This window comes from Hemicordylus capensis, chromosome 1 (assembly GCF_027244095.1).
Source record: "Hemicordylus capensis ecotype Gifberg chromosome 1, rHemCap1.1.pri, whole genome shotgun sequence".
NCBI classification, from domain to species: domain Eukaryota; kingdom Metazoa; phylum Chordata; class Lepidosauria; order Squamata; family Cordylidae; genus Hemicordylus; species Hemicordylus capensis.
The window spans coordinates 454969076-454990742 of record NC_069657.1 but is presented as its reverse complement, the minus strand read 5'-3'; the positions used below and the strand labels follow the sequence as shown (position 1 = coordinate 454990742).

At 47.1% G+C, this 21667-nt stretch overlaps 1 protein-coding gene across 6 annotated transcripts in view; it reads left to right on the top strand.

Annotated features, from left to right (window-relative positions):
• The window catches only part of FZD3 (frizzled class receptor 3), a 53278-nt gene extending 32036 nt beyond the window's left edge, over nt 1-21242 (top strand). For 5 of the 6 annotated variants that reach the window (XM_053249390.1, XM_053249400.1, XM_053249414.1 and 2 more), the window contains 4 exons: nt 307-1324; nt 8323-8471; nt 12766-12999; nt 15119-21242. In XM_053249390.1, the coding sequence (XP_053105365.1) occupies nt 307-1324; nt 8323-8471; nt 12766-12999; nt 15119-15332 (1615 nt within the window). In that variant the 3' untranslated portion in view covers nt 15333-21242. The remainder of the gene's footprint in view (nt 1-306; nt 1325-8322; nt 8472-12765; nt 13000-15118) is intronic. The other variant, XM_053249421.1, reaches the window with a different exon arrangement.
• The last annotated feature ends 425 nt before the right edge of the window (nt 21243-21667 follow it).

The window sequence follows — 21667 nt, the reverse complement described above, 5'->3', positions numbered from 1 at the left end:
TTGTAATCTAAAAAGAAACACAAGAGATGCAAGCAACAGCCATTAGGAGGGACACCATGCTGAGATGGACACTTGCTCTCCTGCTAAATATGAGAGCAACCAGTTTAACAGGCCCCGCTTGGCTTGTTTGATAGCTTCATTTCCAGGGAGAGCCTTTCCTAAGGGCTTGAGTTAACAGCTTCTCATTATCACTATCCACCAGTTCATTATCCTTGTGTTGTCACTTAGGAACGGCCTGATTATTTTGTTGCCTGTAACTATGTGTGCGACATGTTCTTAAGAGGTTCTTTCTCTCTGCTGTTCTAGGTTCCCGGACTGCGATGAGCCTTATCCCCGCCTGGTTGATCTCAGTGTAGTTGGGGAGCCAACAGAAGAGGCGCCAGTGGCAGTGCAAAGAGATTATGGCTTTTGGTGTCCCCGAGAGTTAAAAATAGACCCTGATCTGGGTTACACATTCCTGAGGGTCCGGGACTGTTCCCCTCCTTGTCCAAATATGTATTTCAGGCGTGAAGAGCTCTCTTTTGCACGATACTTCATTGGTGTGATCGCCATTGTCTGCCTTTCAGCCACCTTGTTCACTTTCTTGACGTTCCTGATTGATGTCACCCGATTTCGCTACCCAGAAAGGCCCATCATATTTTATGCAGTCTGTTACATGATGGTGTCTCTCATATTCTTCATTGGCTTCTTGCTGGAGGACAGCGTTTCCTGCAATGCCTCTAGCCCCACCACGTATAAAGCTTCCACAGTGACTCAGGGCTCTCACAACAAGGCGTGCACCATGCTTTTCATGGTGCTTTATTTCTTTACCATGGCTGGGAGCGTCTGGTGGGTGATTCTGACCATCACGTGGTTCTTGGCAGCTGTGCCAAAGTGGGGCAGTGAAGCCATTGAGAAGAAAGCCCTGCTTTTCCATGCAAGTGCCTGGGGTATCCCAGGAACCCTGACCATCATCCTCCTAGCTATGAATAAAATTGAAGGTGACAACATCAGCGGTGTGTGTTTTGTTGGACTCTATGATGTGGATGCCTTGAGATACTTTGTTCTTGCTCCCCTCTGCCTGTATGTGGTGGTTGGCGTTTCTCTTCTGCTTGCTGGCATTATCTCCTTAAATCGAGTTCGTATTGAAATTCCTTTAGAGAAGGAGAACCAAGACAAGTTGGTGAAATTCATGATCCGGATTGGCGTCTTCAGTGTTCTCTACCTTGTGCCACTCTTGGTCGTAATTGGCTGCTATTTCTATGAGCAGGCTTACCGTGGTGTGTGGGAGACTACATGGATACAAGAACGGTGCAAAGAATATCACATTCCCTGCCCCTATCAGGTGAGGAAGCATTTTCCTTCCAGGTGTCTGCACACCGCTCATTTCTTCCCAGCCCCAGGCAGAAAACAAACAAGTCATCAAAGATCTGGTATCCTCCTAGAACATACAGCTTTTTGAAAATTGTACTGCATAGGCAAAATTGTATAGCGAACTGGGAAGTGTAACTCGGGAAAGAAAGATGGTAGAAAAACAAAATATGCAGCACAGAAAAATGAGAGTCCTTAGATGTAACATTCAAGGAAATAGGAACCAATGATGGCTGATGATCTAACTAGCTATGCTGTCACAAAGTGAGTAGAAGGTGTCCCTACTGCAGAGAGCTTCTGTAGCCCCTGTGATGTCTACTGCAGGAGTGGGTGGGTGTGGAATTTTCATCATTCCCTCCAGAAATGCCCTATGCTACCTGAAAATATGTCCCAGAGGGCTGCATGATCCTCACACATTTTGGGGTGGTGTAGAACACTTTCAGGGAATGGAGAGTGTAGAGAAAACCAGTCATACACCCCTGTGCAGCAGCAGGGACACATCTGTGAATATAAATATCTATTGTATTTGTCCTCTTGTGACTACACAGTCAGTTGGGATGTCAGTCAGTGTAGCTTATCTCTGGTTCAGTGTGTGTGCACTTTGGTAGAAAGGCCAAGTGATAAGGAGCTGAAGCAGGAGCCCTTCCCTATGTAACATTGTTTTGCAGGAAAGTATATCTCAAACTGCAACAGAGTCATCCGTGTATGTGCAACTTTGTGTGTGGACACCTCATTGTAGAAGTGGTTACACACAAGCAATTTCTGTATGTAGGAAACAATGGCTAATAATATGTAATGTATTGTAATTACCTATGGTGGTAAATAAATAACAGCAAATAGAATTAGAATTATGCTACTGCTGACGAAAAGGCAGGTCCTCCCCCCAAATATGTTCTGCTCCTCCATCCATCAGATGGGAAATTCACAGCAAAATATTGGTCAATACAGTCATAGTATGTTATAGTCCTTTAGCTTCAATTAGTTATTTTAAAAGATGTCACTCACTCACACTACCCCAGAAAAAGAAGCAGCCAGGCAAGTAGGAAACTCCTTCAGCTTCCCAGGAGCCAGGCCAACTCTTCAGCTTCCTTTCTGACCAGGAATTGGGCTGGGTGAGACCATGTGTGCAGGGTCATCTTCTCCAGGTTTCAGCTAGCCTGGTACTGACCTCTCTCCCCACCCGTCCTTTGTGCCACATGGTCTTAGACAGGAATTGAAAATTAGCCTGAAAAGCAGACTGGAAGGTTTAACCTAATTAAAAAAAAAGTCAAGCCTATTCTCATGAGCAGCAATCGGAGGGTAGGAGACAAAAAGCCAGCTATTGCTGATTGTGAGAACCCACTTGAAGCCTGCCTACCCAGTTGATTCAAATCTGTGAAGCCCAACTGTTGTACCTTGATTCCTACCAGGGTTGGATTAAAAATAGCAGCTGCTCTACCTTGGTCTCTGATCGACTGCTGAAATCCCTGGTTAAAGCAGTCTCCAGGAGCTGGCAGCCATCTTTGTCAGAGAGTTTTGTGGTTTAGAGGGGCCAGTCAGGAAAGCTGCTGGTGTACTGAGAGCTGGGAGCACAATGCATCATGGGATATACTGGAGGACCAAGTTCCTCTTTCTCATTGTGGAGCCTGCTCTTGCTGCTATCGTCTGTGTGGTGAGGTTCTGCCAGTCTGCCAGGAATAGAGTTGGAGGAATCAGGCCCATTTTCTAAATAAGTTTGAAAATGTCAAGCAAGCTTCATTTAAAAAGTAAATAAATTAATATTAATTACCTTATCTCTCTAAATACGCAAAAGTATAGCAAAATCCTCACTTCCCAGTAATGTTGTTTGCGACCCTTTTGTCCCTCAAACTAATTGATGAGTTTTTGCTTCCTTTATAAATAAAGGCTTTTACATCAAATTTAATGCACCACTGAAAAGGTATATAAGAAAGTATTGCCACAGATGCCTGGAAGCATGCACTGTGTGTGTGCCATGTGTAGTACACTGACACAAACTTTCTTTAAGGAGGACTGGCAGGGGCAGGGGGAGGAGAGGCTGCTTTATCACTTTCTGTGACCCGATGTCTAAGATTCTCAAGTGGTTTCTGTAAGAATGGTTGCAATGGGCTTCAGAGGTAGGAAGGGACCTTGGAGGTCTTCTAACCCAACCCTTGCCCAGCCTCTGGTTGAAAACCCTCCAGCTTAGGAGAATCACCACTACTCAAGCCGAGCAGCTCTTGCAGTTAGGAAGAACTTCCGAATGTCTCCCCAAATTGGCTCCGTTGCAGTTTCAAGCCATTGGATCTAGTCCTGCCCTCTGAAGCAGCAAAGAGCAAGCCTGTTCTCTCCTAAATGTGACAGCCCTCCAGATGGTTGAAGATGGCTCTTGTGTCTTCCCTTAGTCTCCTCCAGACAAAATATGCTCGGCTCCTTTAACTGTTTCTCATGGGGCTTGGTGTTCAGACCCCTCCCCATCTTGGCTGTCATCCTCGTGAACCCATCCCCATTTATCAACCTCCTTTTTGAAATGGGGGCCCCCAGAATTGGACATTATATTCCACTGTACCTGTCTCTTGAGCAGCTTCCCATGTCTGGGATTTAATCTCTGCGCTGCTTTCTTCTGTGACATGCTATTCTAGCTTAATAAGATTAAAAATCTTTTCAATTTAGTGTGAGATAACATCCCTACCAGGAAATATCAGATTTCTTTCAGTAATGTTAATGGTGGATGAGGTGAATATGCATTGCTGTGTAATAAGATACAGACTGGTTGTTTACAGAACTTGGAGTTGAAAGTTTCATTCGCGTGTGTTTGTTGAAAAGGACAGATTCATAATGGCTATTGGACTGTAAATGTTGGGTTAACTGGAGACAGTTTGGCTCGATAGTTAGTTAAAGGCAGTAGCCGCTGGTCCTAAAGAGCCAGGTAGGAGGTGCACCTGCCCCTGCTTCCCAGTAGCAGCTCTGGCTGCAGCTCCCTCTCCCGCACCGCCTGCGGGCTGGCCATTCGTAGAGGAAGAGCTGCGCAGTTAACCATGTAGCTCTACCTGACAGATGGCCAGTCTGCAGGCAGCACGGCTCTGGCGGGAGAGAGAGGAACAACCAGGAAGAAGACGCAGCTTTGCCTCCTTTGGCGGCTGCTTAGGAGGAGCTGCTACTGGTTAAAGGGGATGTATAGGGGATCTAGAAAACCTTTCAAGCCTGGTCTGGTAGTGTGGGGAGACTCCGCCTATTTTCTGGTGGAAGGTTTCATGCTTTTATTTCTTGTACCCACTGAAGGCAGCTCCACATTTAAAACACCAGCATACCGGTGTCTGGGAATTCTGGCCCAATCCGTGCCCTCGGACATGGATATACAAATGTTTAGAGAAGCATGAGTGTATGTTAACACATCACAGGTTTGCAGTAGGAAGCACAAGTGTGGCACTGGGGGTCTGTGTACGAGCCGCCATGGTTGCCCATGAGCTGCCTTCAGTCACACTGGCAAGAGCCTTGTGTGGGGAATGATAGGATGGGGAAACCTGGCTTCCCATCCTGGCTCAGTTTATGACGGTCATGGAGGAGACCTTGGCAAGTTATCCTACTTCACAATGTGGCAAGCAGGGAGATATTGTTGTTCTCAGCTCCTTAGAGATAGGGCAGGATGCAAATCTAATAAACGGCATCAGAGATTGAAGTTGCTGTGCTGTGGCCTTGTGAGGAGCCTACCAAAAAGTAGCCCCAGTAACAAAAGGAACCTGGAGGTTGCACACGCCGAAGAGTCTCTAACGCCACCTCTCAAATATGTGTGCATATTGACTTAAATGCTGTGTGGACACTCCTTGCTTTCTGTGGGGTTTCCCTAGCATAGCTGCTAGCTGGTTCCCACACAGTCTTTGTTTTTTTTGCTTGCATGAGGTGGGAGCTACTGCTCGGGAAAGGAGGTGTGCAGATCTGTTCTCTGTATCTTTGGACTCGCAGTTTAGCCTCAGAGTGCTGTTCCGAGAGAACGTTGGTGCTCCTCTCAGTGTAGCTAGCTCTGAGCAGTGTCTGCAAGTAACTGGTTATGTAAGTGAGCAAGAGTGTGTTAGCTCTTAATTGCACCTGGCAGCTCTGCTAAGCTGAACTAATTGACATGGGGGAAATGCCAGGAAAAGAAAATGCGCACAACCCTCAGCCTTGGCATTGGACCCACTTGGATGTTTCCCCATCTGGCACCAGGTGAGATTGGGAGTGGGCCTCAGGCATGCTTCCCACCCACATCCCATTCACCCTGTGAAGTAGTAAGTGGGTGGGTGGGCGGGCTGAGAAATCTAACTCTCTCTAACATCTCATAGTTGAGGAAGTTCCCACATTCACATCACCACAGGGTCTCCCAGTGTGGATGTTTACCTCGCCCACCAGCAAGGAGAAGAGCAGGACTGTGAGGGTGTGAACCCAAGACCCAATTTCAGGAGTGGTGGTTCCTCCTCCCCCTTTAAATCCCTCTGGAGGGAAATTGTTTAGGTCAGAGGCTACTCATCCACCTGGTCTAGTCAACTTCACCGTTTTGCTTATTGGAATGGAACTAGGAGAAGCAGTAGCAATTAGGAATCGGGGAAATCAGAGTTTGCTACACTCAGTCCTAATAGCTGCTACATAGCATTGTCCCCTCTTGCCATGGGAGCAGCATCAAATGGGGGGTGGGGGGTGGGGTGGTGAGAGTGAGCCACCAACAACACCATGTGTATCTTTACAAAGCTTTCTTTCACTGGGGTTCCCTTCATATCAAGTGGGGTCAACCGTCTCTTCATTATCCAGCTTCTGCTTGGCATTTCTCCAATATCTTTACTGTCACTTTCTGTCCCAGAGCTATAACTGATGCTGATGACATTTGACGGTGCTATAAATGCCTCCAGATTTTTGTTTGTCCGTTGAACCATGAGCAGATGCTCTGAAAGCTTCCTAGGTGGTATTTGCAGGAGATCCGATTTCACTTTCATTTCAGGAAGAAATCTGATGTTTGACAATAAATGACCAGTGTCACCACTTCACAATAGGGATGTGCAGAATGTTTTGAGTTTGAAACATTCCGATTCAAAATGGGCCCTCTTGAGTGTTTCGAGCTCAAAACAGGACACCTTTCAAATGAAGGGCCTGTTTCAAGCTCGGTACAGAACAACGCCATTCTGGATCAGAACGTTTTGAGTATTCCAAGCGCCACTTTTGGAGGCATGTTTTCTCCTTGCTGACTAGTTTTGGCACTGGCTTCCAATTGGCTCACAATCTTGCTGCTTGGTTGGCTGGTTATCGTAAAAACATGCCTCCCAATATGGCGCTCGGAGCACTCAAAACATTCCAAGCTTGTTCTGTCGGAAGAACTGGCTTGACCGGTTGTTCCAACGGAAGGTTCCGGGAATTTGCATCCTGTTCCAAGCTCAGAACAGAACGCAAATCCCATTCCATGCACATCCCTCTTGCACAAGAATAATGCTTCACAGCAGTTAGAAGTTTCCAAATACTCTGTACAGGGGAGCAACTGCCCCTCACCACTCTTGTAGTATGAGCCTTGGATCAGCAAGAAGAGTTTGATAAATGTACAAATTAAGGAAAGTACTGGCAGCCGCACTGGTGAAAGTGCAGCCTTTTCCTGCACTAAATGTGCAGCTTCCCCCGCAATACAGGAGCTTTGCATCGAGCTTCCTTTCAAACCTATACGTGTGCCATGATGTATGTATTCTGATATTCCACCTCTGCATCACATCATTTTGGCTTCTGCTGGTGAGGGACAGGAGAACAGCGAACACTAAAGTTGGGGTGCTGGGAAATTGCACTAGACTTCACAGAAGGGGGCCTAGAGAAAGGAGCTGTTGCATTTTGGTGACAGCTTGACACTTACTTGCATGGGATCTCGTTTGGTCCAAGAGGTACCGGGTAAGAGAGGAGAGCTGGTCTTGTGGAAGCAAGCATGACTTGTCCCATTAGCTAAGCAGGGTCTGCCCTGGTTGCATTTGAATGGGAGACCACATGTGAGCACTGCAAGATAGTCCTCTCCGGGGGTGGAGCCAAGGTTCCAAGTTCCCTCCCTGGCAGCATCTCCAAGGTAGGGTTGAGAGAGATTCCTGCCTGCAACCTTGGAGAAGCCGCTGCCAGTCTGGGTAGGCAATACAGAGCTAGATGGCCCTATGGTCTGACTCGGTATATGGCAGCTTCCTATGTTCCAGATGAGCTTGGATCTGATTCTCCACATGGCACTTGTAACATCTAACTGTGTCTATAAATTTGTACACAAATTTCAAAGGCTATCTTGGGGTTGTTAATCTGAGAGAACCACTCTCTACATGATCAAGGAGTATGAGAATATTGCAACCAAATAGCCAGCAAAAGGGGTGATATCAGATTGTGCCGTCAGTGTGTATTCTCTGTGGACCAGTAAACTCTGTGCTGTGCAAATGATCCTGCTGCTCTTCTCATGACCACTTTGGGTCAGTTCGTATATAACTTAAACAGTGTGAGGGCTGCTTCATGTACCACTCCAGTAAGATCTGTAGGAAATTGTCCCATGAAAGAATGATTACTCCCATATAGCTGTGCTGCTGTTCCCATCTTGTTCTAATAGCTTGGGAAACATTCTCTCTTGTGCTCTCTTGTTTAGGGAAAATCTGTGTTGTTATGAAACTTGATTTAGATCTGTTTTGTGTTTGTTTTTTCCTGGGCTCTTCAAAATGTAAATAGACTTCATTTTCATAGATCATGTTGCAAATCAACCTAGAGAGAGGTCAGCTGCAGCCCTTGGTTTCCTTTCTCTAGCCCAGTGGTTCCCAACCTGATGTCCTCCAGTTGTTGAACTACAGCTCCCATCACCCCCATCCACAATAAACTAGCTGGGAATGATGGGAGTTGTAGTACAGCAACAGCTGGAGGACCCCAGATTGGAAACCTCTACTCTAGCCTTTTACTAATAGCAATTATTTTAGGTGTGTGAGCAAACATAGTAGTAAACTTGTAGCCTTTGCCCCTACATTCTCTCTCCAGGTCACCCAGATGAGCCGCCCGGACCTGATCCTCTTTCTGATGAAGTATCTGATGGCTCTTATCGTGGGGATCCCCTCTGTCTTCTGGGTTGGAAGTAAGAAGACCTGCTTTGAGTGGGCCAGCTTTTTCCACGGGCGCAAGAAAAAAGAGTGAGTTTTTCTGATATGTAAAAAGGTGGCAAGGCAACAGGTGGGAACTGCTATAACTCAATGAATGTTCCAATTCTAATAAAACAGTTCTTCAGGAGTGTTGTTTTTTTTTTAAAGGCAATTCCTTAGTAAGAAAGTATGAAGTCAACACTGGCGTTGAGCAAACTCCCCTTTATCCAGCTCTATTTCCACTTGTTTTTTATGATTTATTTTTTTCTGGACTCTCAGAAAAACCACCGCATTTCCCATGAGCCCCTAGCCCCCTTCTCCCAAGCCTATCTGGGGTAGAAGCAAGATACCCATCTCTGTCTCACTCTTTGCTTTCCCTGCCCTAGAATGCTGCAGTGCAGAAATGCTGCCTGCGTGTTGCTGCTCCCACATTCTAGGCTCCTGAATGAGGGAAAGACACAGAGATTGCCCCTTTTCCGCTAGCCATTGCCCTGTCCTGCTGCCTGATAAGTTTGGGGGAAAGGGGCAGTGGGGGACCGGCAGGATGGCTGGCTGGCAGCCGTGAGAGGTGAACCCCAATATGAACGCAGACCCAAATTTAGAAGGTCTCATCTTGGATGAAGCATTCTGCACTTCACCTTCTTCATTAGTCATCTGAATGCCTTGATGTTCTAACACTAGAATTCATTCTCTCTCTCTCTCTCTCTCATTGCCAAGAGCAATTTGCAGCAGGAGGGACCGACAACAGCAGAGTCCTGTGGCTGCTGTCAGTCTGGGGTCTCCCCGTTCTCTTCTCCTGGTGTGCAGGCATAGAGGCAGCAAGTGTCACATTGTTCTGCATTTCCTCCAGCAGAGAAATGTAGTGAAGTGGTGTGACTGCTTCCAGTTGTGGTTCTGCTCCTCCCTCTGTTCCTGTGTACATGTGCAGAGGGAGCAACAACCGTGCTGTGCGGAGTTTCCCCCCTGACCAGAGAATTGCACATAGCACCATGATGATGGCTGTTAGCTTTGGTTCGGCAGTGGTAGGCCTCAACAAATTTTCTTTGGATCTGGATGTCGGCCCCAAAATTTAGGAACCAGAAAAAAACTGGCGGGCAAAATGGTCAGACTTAGTGATATACATTGTGGCAACGACGGGGGAAGGATGGAGGGGAGTGGGCTTCTCTTTATCCCCTTTACAAGTAACGTAAGAGAAACAGGGCTGCCTGGAACAAAATTTATTTTTATTTTATTAAATAACTCCACCCTGAATATCCTAGTCTGGGTGCCACAGTTAAACTTCTAGGTGTCATGGCTCCTTGTCGAGCCCTGAGAAGTGGCATGGCTAGAGAGGGAGAAAGAGGCCTGCCTGCCGGCATGAGGACACATGCGACCTAGTTTCTCACCCGTGAACAACTGACTCTTGCCCCAGGGGAATGTTAGATGACAAGGATAAGCAGCTTCTGTTGTCCAAGGCAGAAAATATTTTGCTGGAGTCTTCCAATGGAAGACTCTCTTCTAAACCTTGCCTGGAATCAAACTATTTTTTTGTAGTGAAGAGTTTGCTCACGAGCTATTCCACACGTCCTCGAAGCCTGCAGCTAAATAATTAACGGACTTGTTCATTATGTGAAATTTAGCACCCCTATTCCCACCGCCCCTTGCTTTTTGGTCTTCCTTGTATTGTTGCGGTTCCCAGGTCATATATTATTGGTACTAGGAATTGAAACTTGTGGAATCCTCTTCCGTGCACATCTTAAAGGTAAAACAACCCTCCTGGACCTTGTCCTAGCAATCTTCTGTGCCTCCTTGGTTTGCCTGCTTCCTTCCTGCCACTAGGGTACAACCTCTGAGCTCCACGTGAGCTTTCCCTGCAGTCCTACGTCTTTCTTGATTCCTCCTTTTCTGATCTTCACTACTCATCATTTCTTGGTTCCGTGCTATTCAGTTCACTGCCCATGCTGCTGCATTTTATTTAGCAACCCTGTCTCTTACTCAGACTGGCTAGTGCACTGATCTTCCTTCTCTTACCATCATGGGTGTACAGAGAGGAGAGGGGCAAGAAGGGGAAGCTTCCCCCTGGACTGAACTGGAATTCCCATTGGATTCAGTGAGGTTTACACCCTTGTACGTAGGAGTATTGTAGCTTTTGCCCGTGGACACCCATGCTTATCATATACTCTATCCTGGCCTTAACTGCTTTGAGGTTTCGTCAGAGGCTATTTCTGATTTCAGTTCCCTGAATCCTGTGTTTTTCTTCTTCACATTGCCACCTCTTTCTTCTCCCCTTCCCTCAGATCCCCATTTATCATTTTATTGCCTAATCAGCATCATCCTTGTTCACCTAGTAAAGTTATACATGCCCTTGTGAGCTTTAATCCCAACCAGACGCCTTCGCTTCTTGCACAGAAGCTGGACTTCTAGCATTCTGACATCTGTTCCCTGGAGAATTAAAGAGTGTTCATGAACCATTATCGCTAATCAGTGGTGGAGGCTTCACCACAAGAAGTACAATAAAATAGAGATTTTTCCACTCTGTGGCTGTATTCCTAACACTTCCAAGATATGTTGCTTTGGCTGGGAACTTTCACGCAAGTTCAGAAATGTGTCTTGAGGGCAAGAACTTCTTTTCTGTTGTATATGGAATTTAAAAGTACAGATCCCTAGGGGACCTCACTTCTTAATTCCTCCATTGTGAAAACTCTCCATGTATACCCACCCTCTGTTTCCTGTCTTTCAACCAGTTAGCAATTCACACATGTACTTGTCCCCTTATCCCATGACTGCTACGTTTTCTCAGGAGACTTTGATGAGGAACTTTGTTGAAAGCATTTTGGAAGTCCAGTTATACTATGTCAACTGGATCACCTTGATCCACACACTTGTTGACACTCTCAAAGAAGTCCAAAAGGTTGGTGAGGCAAGATTTACCTTTGCGGAAGCCATGCTGGTTCTCCCCCAGAAGGGCCTGTTCTTCTATGTACTTTACAATTTTATTCTTGAGGATGCTTTCCATCAAATTGCCTGGAACAGACGTTAAGCTAATCAGCCTGTAATTTCCCAGATCGCCCCTGGATCCCTTTTTGAAAATCGGTGTTACATTTGCTACTTTCTAATCCTCTGGTACAGAGCCTGATTGCAGGGATAAGTTATATATTTTTGCAAGGAGGTTGACAATTTCATGTTTGAGTTCTTTAAGGACTCTTGGATGGATGCCTTCTGGCCCTGGCGACTTGCTAGTTTTTAATTTTTTCAGACACCTTAGAACATCATTTCTTGTCACTTCTATCTGACTCAGTTCTTTAGCCTCCATCCCCAAAAAGCCTGGTTCAGGAACAGATATATGTTCAGTATCCTCTGCCGTGAAGACGGATGCAAAGAACTCATTGAGCTTCTCTGCAACCTCCATATCCTCCTTAATAATCCCTTTCACTCCCTCATTGTCTGACGGACTAACCACCTCCCTGGAAGGTCTCCTGCTTCTGCTGTATTTAAAGACGTTTTTGTTATTCCCCTTGATGCTTTTAGCTAAATGTTCCTCAAACTCTTTTTGCCTCCCTTATTGTCACCTTGCATTTCTTTTGCCAGAGTTTGTGTTCCTTTCTGTTCTTCATTTGGACAGACCTTCCAATTTCGGAAAGAAGTCTTCTTCCCTTTTATGGCTTCCTTAATGGTACCCATTAGCCATGCTGGCATCCTCCTGGACTTAGTGGTATCTTTCCTCCTTTTGGGTATACAGTCTAACTGGGCTTCTAGTATTGTGGTTTTGAGTAAACTCCATGCATTCTGGAGTGAAGTGACTCTACTGATTTTCCCTCTTTCTTTTCACCAAACTCCTCATTTTGGAGAAGTTTCCTCTTCTGAAATTCAAAGTGTCTGTGTCTTACTTCCTTGGTAATTCTCTCCCTGCATGTATGCTAAATTTGATCACACTATGGTTACTGTTCCCTAAATGGTCGATGACACTGACATCCCGCACCAGGTCCTGGGTGCCATGCAGAATTAAGTCCAAGGTTGCCTTCTCTCTGGTTGGTTCCATGACCAACTGTTCTAGGGCACAGTCATTCAGCATATCTAGAAATGTGACCTCTTTGTCATTACCTGACTGTGAATTTACCTAGTCTGTGTGTGGGTAATTGAAGTCACCCATTATTACTGCCCTGCCTCTCCTTGACGCCTCCCTGATTTCCTCCAGCAACTCCCAGTCACTGTCAGCGTTTTGATCCGGAGGGCGATAGCACATTTCCTTTCAGACCTTGTATTGTCACCCACAGGGTTTTTGTGAAGTACTCAGGTCCACTTCCTTCTATACTTGCTGCTTTTCCATCTTTCTGATGTTGAACTGCTGGACTATTTGATTCTCCAGGGTTGTGAATGAGAGCCGGCAAGTTCTACAGGAACCTGACTTTGCTCAGTCGCTCTTGAGGGATCCCAACACACCCATCATCCGCAAGTCCAGAGGGACCTCGACCCAGGGGACCTCCACTCACGCCTCCTCTACCCAGCTGGCTATGATGGACGACCAGCGGAGCAAAGCAGGCAGCGTCCATAGCAAAGTCAGCAGCTACCACGGCAGTTTGCATAGATCACGGGACGGCAGGTGGGACTGTTACCCTGTTGCCAATATTTTATTTTGTGTATGTTAGTTAGTTTATATCCTGTGTGTTAGGCCAAAGTCTCACAAGGCAGCTAACAATTTTAAACACTCACAATAAAATCAAAAACAATAAAAACAAAGCAATTCTATAAAACAGCAGCATAAAACCCCAAACTAAAGCAGTCAATTACGTCTTGTAAAATAGTAACATTAAGAAAAGCTCTGCAGGTAACCTTAAATAGCAGAAACAGGGAAGCAACAAGTACCTGAATCTTTGCTTTTCATCTCATAAACAGAGTTATTTATTTTAGTGCAAGAAAAATATTTTTATATTTATTTAGTATAAAAAAAGAAGAAACAGGGCATTCATAATCCTGACATGTATCCTTCCATATTTTATATATCGCTTCCTCCCTCTATTTATCTGCTAAATACTCTATTTGCCTGAATCTAAGACTAGTTTCCCCCCAAGTTTTTTGATATTGGAAATCAGGAGGTCATCTTAAATTCAGAACATTTTGAGTAAATGCAGGTATAATTTGTTTTTAACCTGTACTTTTTAAGTGGGTCGCCTTAAATTCAGAATCATCTTCGCTTTGGATAAATACAGTGTTTGTTGTTTTTTTATTACATGTATATACTGCCCTTTCCAAATGGCTCTGGGTGGTGCACAGCAGCAAAAATAAAACGCACAAATCAGTCCTTTATACACAATCATTACAAACCATTAACAATTAAAATACTTAAAACATAATATATTTAAAATATAAAAAACCCTGGAAGGCCAGGCCAAACAGATCGGTTTTAAGGACTCTTCTGAAAGACAGTAATGATCTCGAATTACGGATTCCTGCCAGGAGCGCATCCCACAGCCCAGGAGCAGCTACAGAGAAGGCCCGCCTCTGAGTCGCCACCAGACGCAATGGTGGTAACTACAGGCGGACCTCCTCAGATGACCTTAACGTGCGGTGGGAATCATGCCGGAGAAGGCGCTCTCTAAGGTAATGTACTATCACCTGCATTAAAAGATGGTAATGTTCGCTGAAAGATGGGCTTCTTTTTAAGGAACACAGTGAGTCTCACCATTGCCGGCTCTGACTGGCAGCACCACTCCAATCTTTTCCGGAGTAGCTGCCCCCTGAGACCAGTGGAAGCGATGGCCACAGACAGTGTGTGCACCTCAGGGTGGCAAGGGCAGCCACCTTGCTCCATTCCACTGTGGGCATCGCTCATCCTCCTGCTGCCACCTCACTGGCCTCCTCTCCACTGCATCTCTCCCCCCCCCGCCCTTTGCTGGCCTGGGCCCTGCCCCCTGCCTCCCTCACCCCCACCCCTTGGGCCACACTGCCCTTCTTCCCCCTGCACTGGCCTCCCCTTCTGGGTGTGTTCGGGCCCAAGCTGCTCTTTTCAGATCTAGCTGGCTGCTGCCGTGTCCCCTGACGACCTCGTCTCCCTGACCCTGCTGCTCCCACGTCGGTGCCTGCTCTCCTCCCCACGGTCTCTCCAGGACCAGCCTGCAAGACAGAGAGCAGCAGCAGCAGCAGCAGCAGCATCCCTGTGAATAGGCCAGTGGGCTCCTGCAGCAGCAGACACCAACTGGGTCTGGAAACAGCAGCCAGGTCCAGAGAGCAGAGCACCCCCGGAAGGTGAGGCCGGTGCAGGGGAAGGGAGGCGGCATCAGAAGTGGGGCAGCACATGGCCGCCTTCCCAAGCGGTGGAAGGGCACCGAGCCCGGCCGGATCTTTCTGAGATCCATATACCACCTGAAATGCGTATCTCTAGGTGGTGTACACAGTTTAAAACACAACCAATGTAAAACGGAGTAAAAACCATTTCACAGACTAAAACAGGTAAAACAATTTCATGGGAGAAACACAACTAAACAGCTTAAAACTAATTCCAGTTAAAAGCCTGGCAAAGCAGGTTCCCCCCCCAAGCCTCTTTGGTACGCAGATGCTGGGCGCTTTGAACCTCGCATCCTCTGCACACGAAGCCTGTGCTCCAACCAAGGAGCTCTGAAGTAAGGATTTGTTTTTGTTTTTGTTTTAAAGTCACCTGTTTGGATTGTAAAAACCAGTCCTGCCTACGTTGTTACTGAAATGGATGAGTCTTTATGAATTAGGTATACCCCCTGCAGTTACCGCGGGATCGAAGAGCGACTCCCTCACGGCAGCATGTCCCGCCTGACTGACCACTCCAGGCACAGCAGTTCCCACCGGCTCAACGACCAGTCGCATCACAGCAGCACCAGGGACCTCAGCGGCAATCCAGTGACTCACATCACTCACGGCACCAGCATGAACCGGGTTATCGAAGAGGATGGGACCAGTGCTTGACGACCTGCACTTCTCTCCTCCCCTCCCCTCTCTGCTCCCCCAAAGCAACGCTCTCTTCGGAGCGACGGTGCCCAGCATTATCTCCCTGCTGGGGTGCAGACTTTGCCCAGTGGCATCGAAGCCAGGGTTTCTCAGCCTTGGGCTCCCAGATGGCGTTGGACTACAATTCCCATCATCCCCAAGCCTTCGAGCTAAGCCTTTCCGCTTTCTCAGCAAGGTTGTTTCACAGTAAGGATGCTGTGTGATCAAGTCTAGAAGCCAACTGTGGGTGCTACTTGTATTTTGAACCCCTTGATAGAGTTTTATTTATTGAATGATGATGTCTTTTCCCTGTCGTGCTTGACAACTGAATCTCTTCTCTGAGTTTTTCAAAGAAGAAAATGTCCATCTACTTCTGCAAAAGACAGGCAGTGGAGGTCCTGTGAAAAGTCTCCAAGAGCAGAAGACTGGCTTTTGTTCTTGAAGAAATTCCTCCCAGCGTTCCTCTTTGCTTCTGATTAGATGAGAAGCCATTTGCTGGTGCAGCTCAGCGGGTGGGCTGCATATTAAAAACGGCGCAGAGGACATCTGTGGGGAGTCGGCAGCAGCAGGAGGCTTGAAGCGGTGAGCCCAGAAGAGCAGCAGAAGGATAACGAACAGAAGCCCTGCACGAGGGTGGCGGCTCTTAATTGAAATGGCAGGGTGGGGGTGGGAAGGCGATGGGGGGCAGGGGAGGAACAATTGATGTATAGCTTCTCGTATTGCCTGTGCTCTTGTAGAAAATGGTCCCACTTCTGACTTGTTTACAGTTTTTACAGAGGAAAGCTGAGTTGGAAGTCAGGTACCCACACTGAATTTAGCTCCTCCAAAACCCTCCGTAGATGAGAAACAAACAGCCTTGTTAGCTTAGCTACCTTTTGGTTCTCCTTATAAATATTTTTTAAAGCACCCCCGTCCCTGACCCCTTTTAGCCTTAGTGCCTTGTGCAGCTCCTGCTGTATCTAGGGCATTCCCCAGAGGGGAGGGGGAGAATGAATGGCATGTATTAGACTATGATGGAAACCGGGATAGAGTTTGAGTGGAAAGAAGGGAAGGGCAAGTGGTCCGTTAGTAATCTGTTGGCCTGTTTTAATGAAGGGGTATTTGCCAAGGCCTGCAAGCAGCCAACGTGGGTGGGTGGGGGGTGCTAAATTTGCTCATAATTTTGCGTCTCAGACTCGAGATATGCAGATTGAAGATGGCTTCTTCTGCCCAGTAACTTGCAGTGGGTCCAAAACAGGATGTTCTTTGGAGTATTTCCATTCCCTTAAAAAAATAGTAATTAGGGCATTACATAGGGGTGAGCTGGGAGTACTCCACTGAGCATTTTTGGCTTACAGTGTATGTGTGTGGGGGGAGGGGAACACTCCTTAGCTCACCCTCCACTCTTTGCCCCTACCACCACTTTTAGCAGCCCTCTTTCTAGCAGCCACTTGTGCCCCATAGCATTGTTCCGAGAGGGCTTCTGGGGGATAAAGTGGTCGCTGGTAGGAACGCTACTGTGGCCACTGCCCAAAAGAATCAACCATTCTCAGCCAGGTAATGGGGCTGCAAAAGTCGGTGGGCACATTTCAGTCGGGCCCAAGATATATTGGGCAGCACTGCAAGCAAAGTCAAGCTGGGCTTTAGTTCCACAATGAGCTAGACATGGCTGACAACTTAAGCACTTCTTTGCCACTGCTTTCATGTGTGGGGAGTTGGAGGTGGGGGCTGTCGCTCTTACAGTTGTATGGCAATTATCGGTTGTATGGCGATTATCAGGTTCTGATGTGGGAAGCAAGTCACGAGGGCTGAGATCCCAAAAGCTGGGCTAGGTTCCTGCCCCCCAGAGGACTCTGGGCTTCTGCCTCTTGAGCAGCAGCCTACATTTGCAGCATGGCAAGTGGATTTGAAAAGAAGGGGACTTGGCAAAGCAGTGGGGGGTGGGGCTGGCCCTTCTGGGCATCCCTCTGGGCATGCCCGAGCTTGTGGGCACCCCTCAAGTAGCTCTTGAATCTCGGCCCATGTGAAGCTGCCCTTGGGTGGGAAACTGTTTGTAACTCTTTTTGTTCTGTGTGTACTTATTTCTTCTGAGGCGTGCCACACTCACAGTGGACAGTCATGTTTACACTTCCAGAACAGGGATCTCTCTGATGACAGCCGCAATCTAGACACACTTACTAGGGAGTGAGCGCCCTTGAACAAAGTGGGCCTTGCTTCCAGGGAGCAATCCGTGGGAGCGGGTGGTAAGGGGAAGAGTCCACCAGCTTGTTACTCATCCACGCCTATGAATGGCATGCAGATGAGCCACTCAAATATGCAAATGCACACCCCTTGGTGAAGTAATGGCCCACACTTCTTTATAGCAGCACACTTGATTTTCTGAGGCAGCTATTGGCAAGAGTGAGAAGTGTTGGCGTAAGGAAGCTCCGCTCTGTGTCTGAACCTACCTCACCCACTGCTTTTTCACTACTGCTGGGGAAGTAAGTGTGTGTGTGTGTGTGTGTGTGTGTGTGTGTGTGTGTGTGTGTGTGTGCGTGGTGTCTTGTCCTCTCTTGAGACATGTCCCCCTTTTGATCTGGGAGCAGGGACCTAACTCCTAGGCACCTAACTGGGTAGACAGTGCCAAGAAGTGTGGCAGCAGATAATTTTGTTCATCCTTGCAGGGAGCTGCTGTCTGAAACGGGGGTTCTGGTTCCTAGCAGCTTGATACTTGCCCAAGAGAGCTGGAGAAATATTTCTCCATGCTCAGATGGCGTGGTCCGAGGTGTCCTGCCACTCACTTGGTGACTAGAGCAGTTCACCAAGGGCCGCTAGAGGCAACACAACGATGACCTGCCCAGGAGAGCTCCTTTGTCCCAGGCCTGTTGCAGTGTTGTAGAGTTTTCTCCACACTTCACCGGAAGTGAATCTGGAGGTTTCTGCTTCGTCGAAACATCTGGAGGATTCTGAGAGCAGCTTCCAGTGTTTCAGGAAGACTAGCCTCGTTTCTCAGGGTTTCTCTTCACATCTCTGCAATTCTGATCACGGGCAAGAGAGGGAACGGGTTTGCATGGGCCTAATGCAGGTTTTCAGAGAAGAACCTCCTGGAAAGGTTGCTTCCTTGGGGAGCCACCAAGGCATTGCTTTAGCACTTGTCTTGACAGGCTGCCTGTCCTGGTTCCAGTTTGCAGTGACTGAGGACAGAAGCTGGAGGAGCTGAGCCTTCCTCTGGCCTTGAGCCCCAGTCAGAAGCACCAGTGAAAGGTGAGATGCCGGGTGGGGGAATCGTCAGAGGAGACCAGAATCCCCTCTTGCAACCCTGCATGAGGAAGTCTGCTTTGGGAAACCATCGCTTGAATTCTACCCCATAACAAACCACATCACTGTTGCTGTGTTTTGAAGATCAGAAATCACTCAGGGCACCTCCCCTGAAAGGTCATGGCTGGCCCGACTAAGGGCTGCACACAGATCTGTCTGCGACCTGGACTGGGTGCAGGTTCTTCTGCTGCTGGGTGACCTGGTGCCCCTCTCTCCTTTTACCTCTCAAACATACAATCTCCACATAAAATATTGATTTCATTTTTGCCCCTCTTCTTCCCTCCTCCCCCCCCCAAGCATTGCTAACAAGTTTTCATACTTGCAAACATTTGGTCGTTTGTTTTTATTTTACTTTAAATCAGTGTCTTGAAACACTGAAAAAGGAGAGAGGAGTAAGTGTGGCTGGGAATTGTGACATCAGTCAGTATTTTTTTCCCCTCCCAGAAACATGCAGAACCAGTCTTGCCTGTGCTTGGAGTGGCTGAAATGCTGGCAGCTTGACAGCTGGGTCACCCCAGTTATGTACAGCAGGACACACAGTCTATGTTTGCCACAGGAGGAGTGAAGACAAATGCCAGCCCTTGAGTGCACTTTGGACGGACTCTGTTCATCTCGATACACACTGAAGTCCCATTTAATGGCTCTCGAGATTTCAGTGCTCTTTTGCCTCCTTCACAGTTTTTTTTTGGGGGGAATCTGTTGGATTGTCCGTGTGTGTAGCTTAAAGAGCTGCGGTAGAGCCGTCCATTACTGGAAATGCCTCTACCATGCCCCCCCCCCGCACTGCCTATGGAAAACTGGGTGAATCTTTAGGTAAAGGTAAAGTGTGCTGTGCTGTCAAGTCGATTTCGACTCCTGGCGCCCACAGAGGCCTGTGGTTGTCTTTGGTAGAATACAGGAGGGGTTGGCCTTTGCCTCCTCCCGCGCAGTGTGAGATGATGCCTTTCAGCATCTTCCTAGATCACTGCTGCCCAATACAGGTCTGGGAAACATACCAGTGGGGATTCGAACCAGCAACCTTCTGCTTGTTAGTCAAGCATTTCCCTGCTGTGTCACTTCAGTCCAGCCCTCAAATGTGCATCACTCCCCGTGCACCATAAAAATCCATCCTGCTTTTAACGACCAGCTCAGTGAATCAAACGGCTTGAGACGGGACCTTGATAGCATCAGCAAGGATTTAATGTAGCTCTAGCAGAGCTGTGCTTCGTTATCGCAAAGGAAAGAGGTTTGTAGAAAGCTGGTTTTGCAAAGGTATCTCCCCCCACCCCCCCGGTTCTTGCAAAATGTCATTGGGCAAAAATTAGACGTTAACTGGAGTTGGCCTAGATGAACATGGCTTCTGGCATTAACAAGGATTTGGCTTCTTTGTTTGGTCATGTTTTTGTTGAGTGTTTTTTCCTCTGTTGTCATACTGAATACGAAAAGCCCAGACTGATGTTGTTGCGAGTAATAGGAGGAATACTGGCTGCTTTTTCTTAGAATTGTGGAGCTGAAGGCAACTTCAAAACAATCTAGTCCAGCCTTCTTCTAGACAGCCTTTCATGCTTTCTACTGCAAAGAAGCATTCTATTGCAGGGTGTTGGCTGGAGTCCCTAGCCCAAGGCTTCTCCAACTTGGGTCCCCAGATGTTGTTGGGCTACCACTCTCATCATTCCTAGCCCCAGTGACCATTGGCCCTTGCATGTGTTCCAGGTTTTAGGAAGCTATATATGGAATTGGGATGAGGATGAGGATGCACAGGAAGGGGGTATTTAACCCTTTCTCGTTGTGCTGATAAAAATTGCACCCACAAAGCAGCTGTTTGCCCCAGGAAGGAAGTTTCCACTGGTACCAGTGGGAGTTTCCCTTTAGGTCAGTGGCAGTTTATGGTGTCTGTGTGTGTCCCTGAGATTTGTGTGTGAGATTATATTTGGGATTATGGCAGGAGGGGAAAGGGTTAAGTGTCCCCTTCAGCTGCTGTTTAACTTGAACACTCTCACTCACTCACTCTGTGCATTTAGCTTAACATGTATATTCATTCATTCATCCATCCAGCCAGCCATTCATTCATTTGATTTCTATACCACCCTTCCAAAAATGGCTCAGGGTGGTTTACACAGAGAAATAACAAACAAATTTTGGCCCTAAGATCAAATGTAGCCCAACTTCCTTTTCAGACTAATGAGATTTGCTGCTCCTATATCTCTTCTTAGGGAAACTGCTCAAAACATGATGCTTCGGATCACCTCAGTTACTAACTTTCCCCAGGTGGTGTTTGATGCTATTTTTATGTTGACTAATTTTCAGGCTTTGTTCTTCTCTCTCTCAATCTCTCTCTCTCTCTCTTATGAGCTCCACTTGACCATGATGTGTGAGGTTCATGTATAATAAATACACTTGATGATTAGCATGGTACCTGATCCCTCCTGTTAACCAGGCCAACTTGCACTAAGCTTCTTGTAAATTTGGTTTCTTGTTTACAGTGCCCCTGTTTGCCATTCAGTTTTGTTTTTTTAGCACCTTAACTATGAGTATACAAATGAATTACCTTAGCTTTGATTAGGGGATTTGGGGGAGTACGTGCTTTTTAAAGACCATTTGGAATTTTTAATAAAATAGCCAAAATGAAAACCAGCTCCTTACTCTCTCTTCTAAACATTTTTTTAATATGGTAACCTTACAGAAAGCACAGATGACAAATATATGTGTAGTTTTAAGCTTCGCAGCCTTTAAGAGAAGAGGTGCAAACAGGGGCGTAACGAGGCTGGAGTGGGCCCAGAGAAAAAAAAATTTAATGGGCCCCTTGCTGATACACACACACACTCACTTCACATGTGACTTGCCTCTGGGGGGCCCCTCGAGGCATGGGGGCCCCCAGGCAGCCGCCTCCCCTTACCTAATGGTAGTTACGCCCCTGGGTGCAAAGCTCCTTATGGGAGGAATGTGATGCTTCAGTGTCTAGGAAGACACATAGCTGGTGTATTGTGCACAAAAGAGCACCACTGTAAAAACTGGAGAGGAAAGCCCCAAAACGTGCATTAGAAACGTTCTTTGCATTA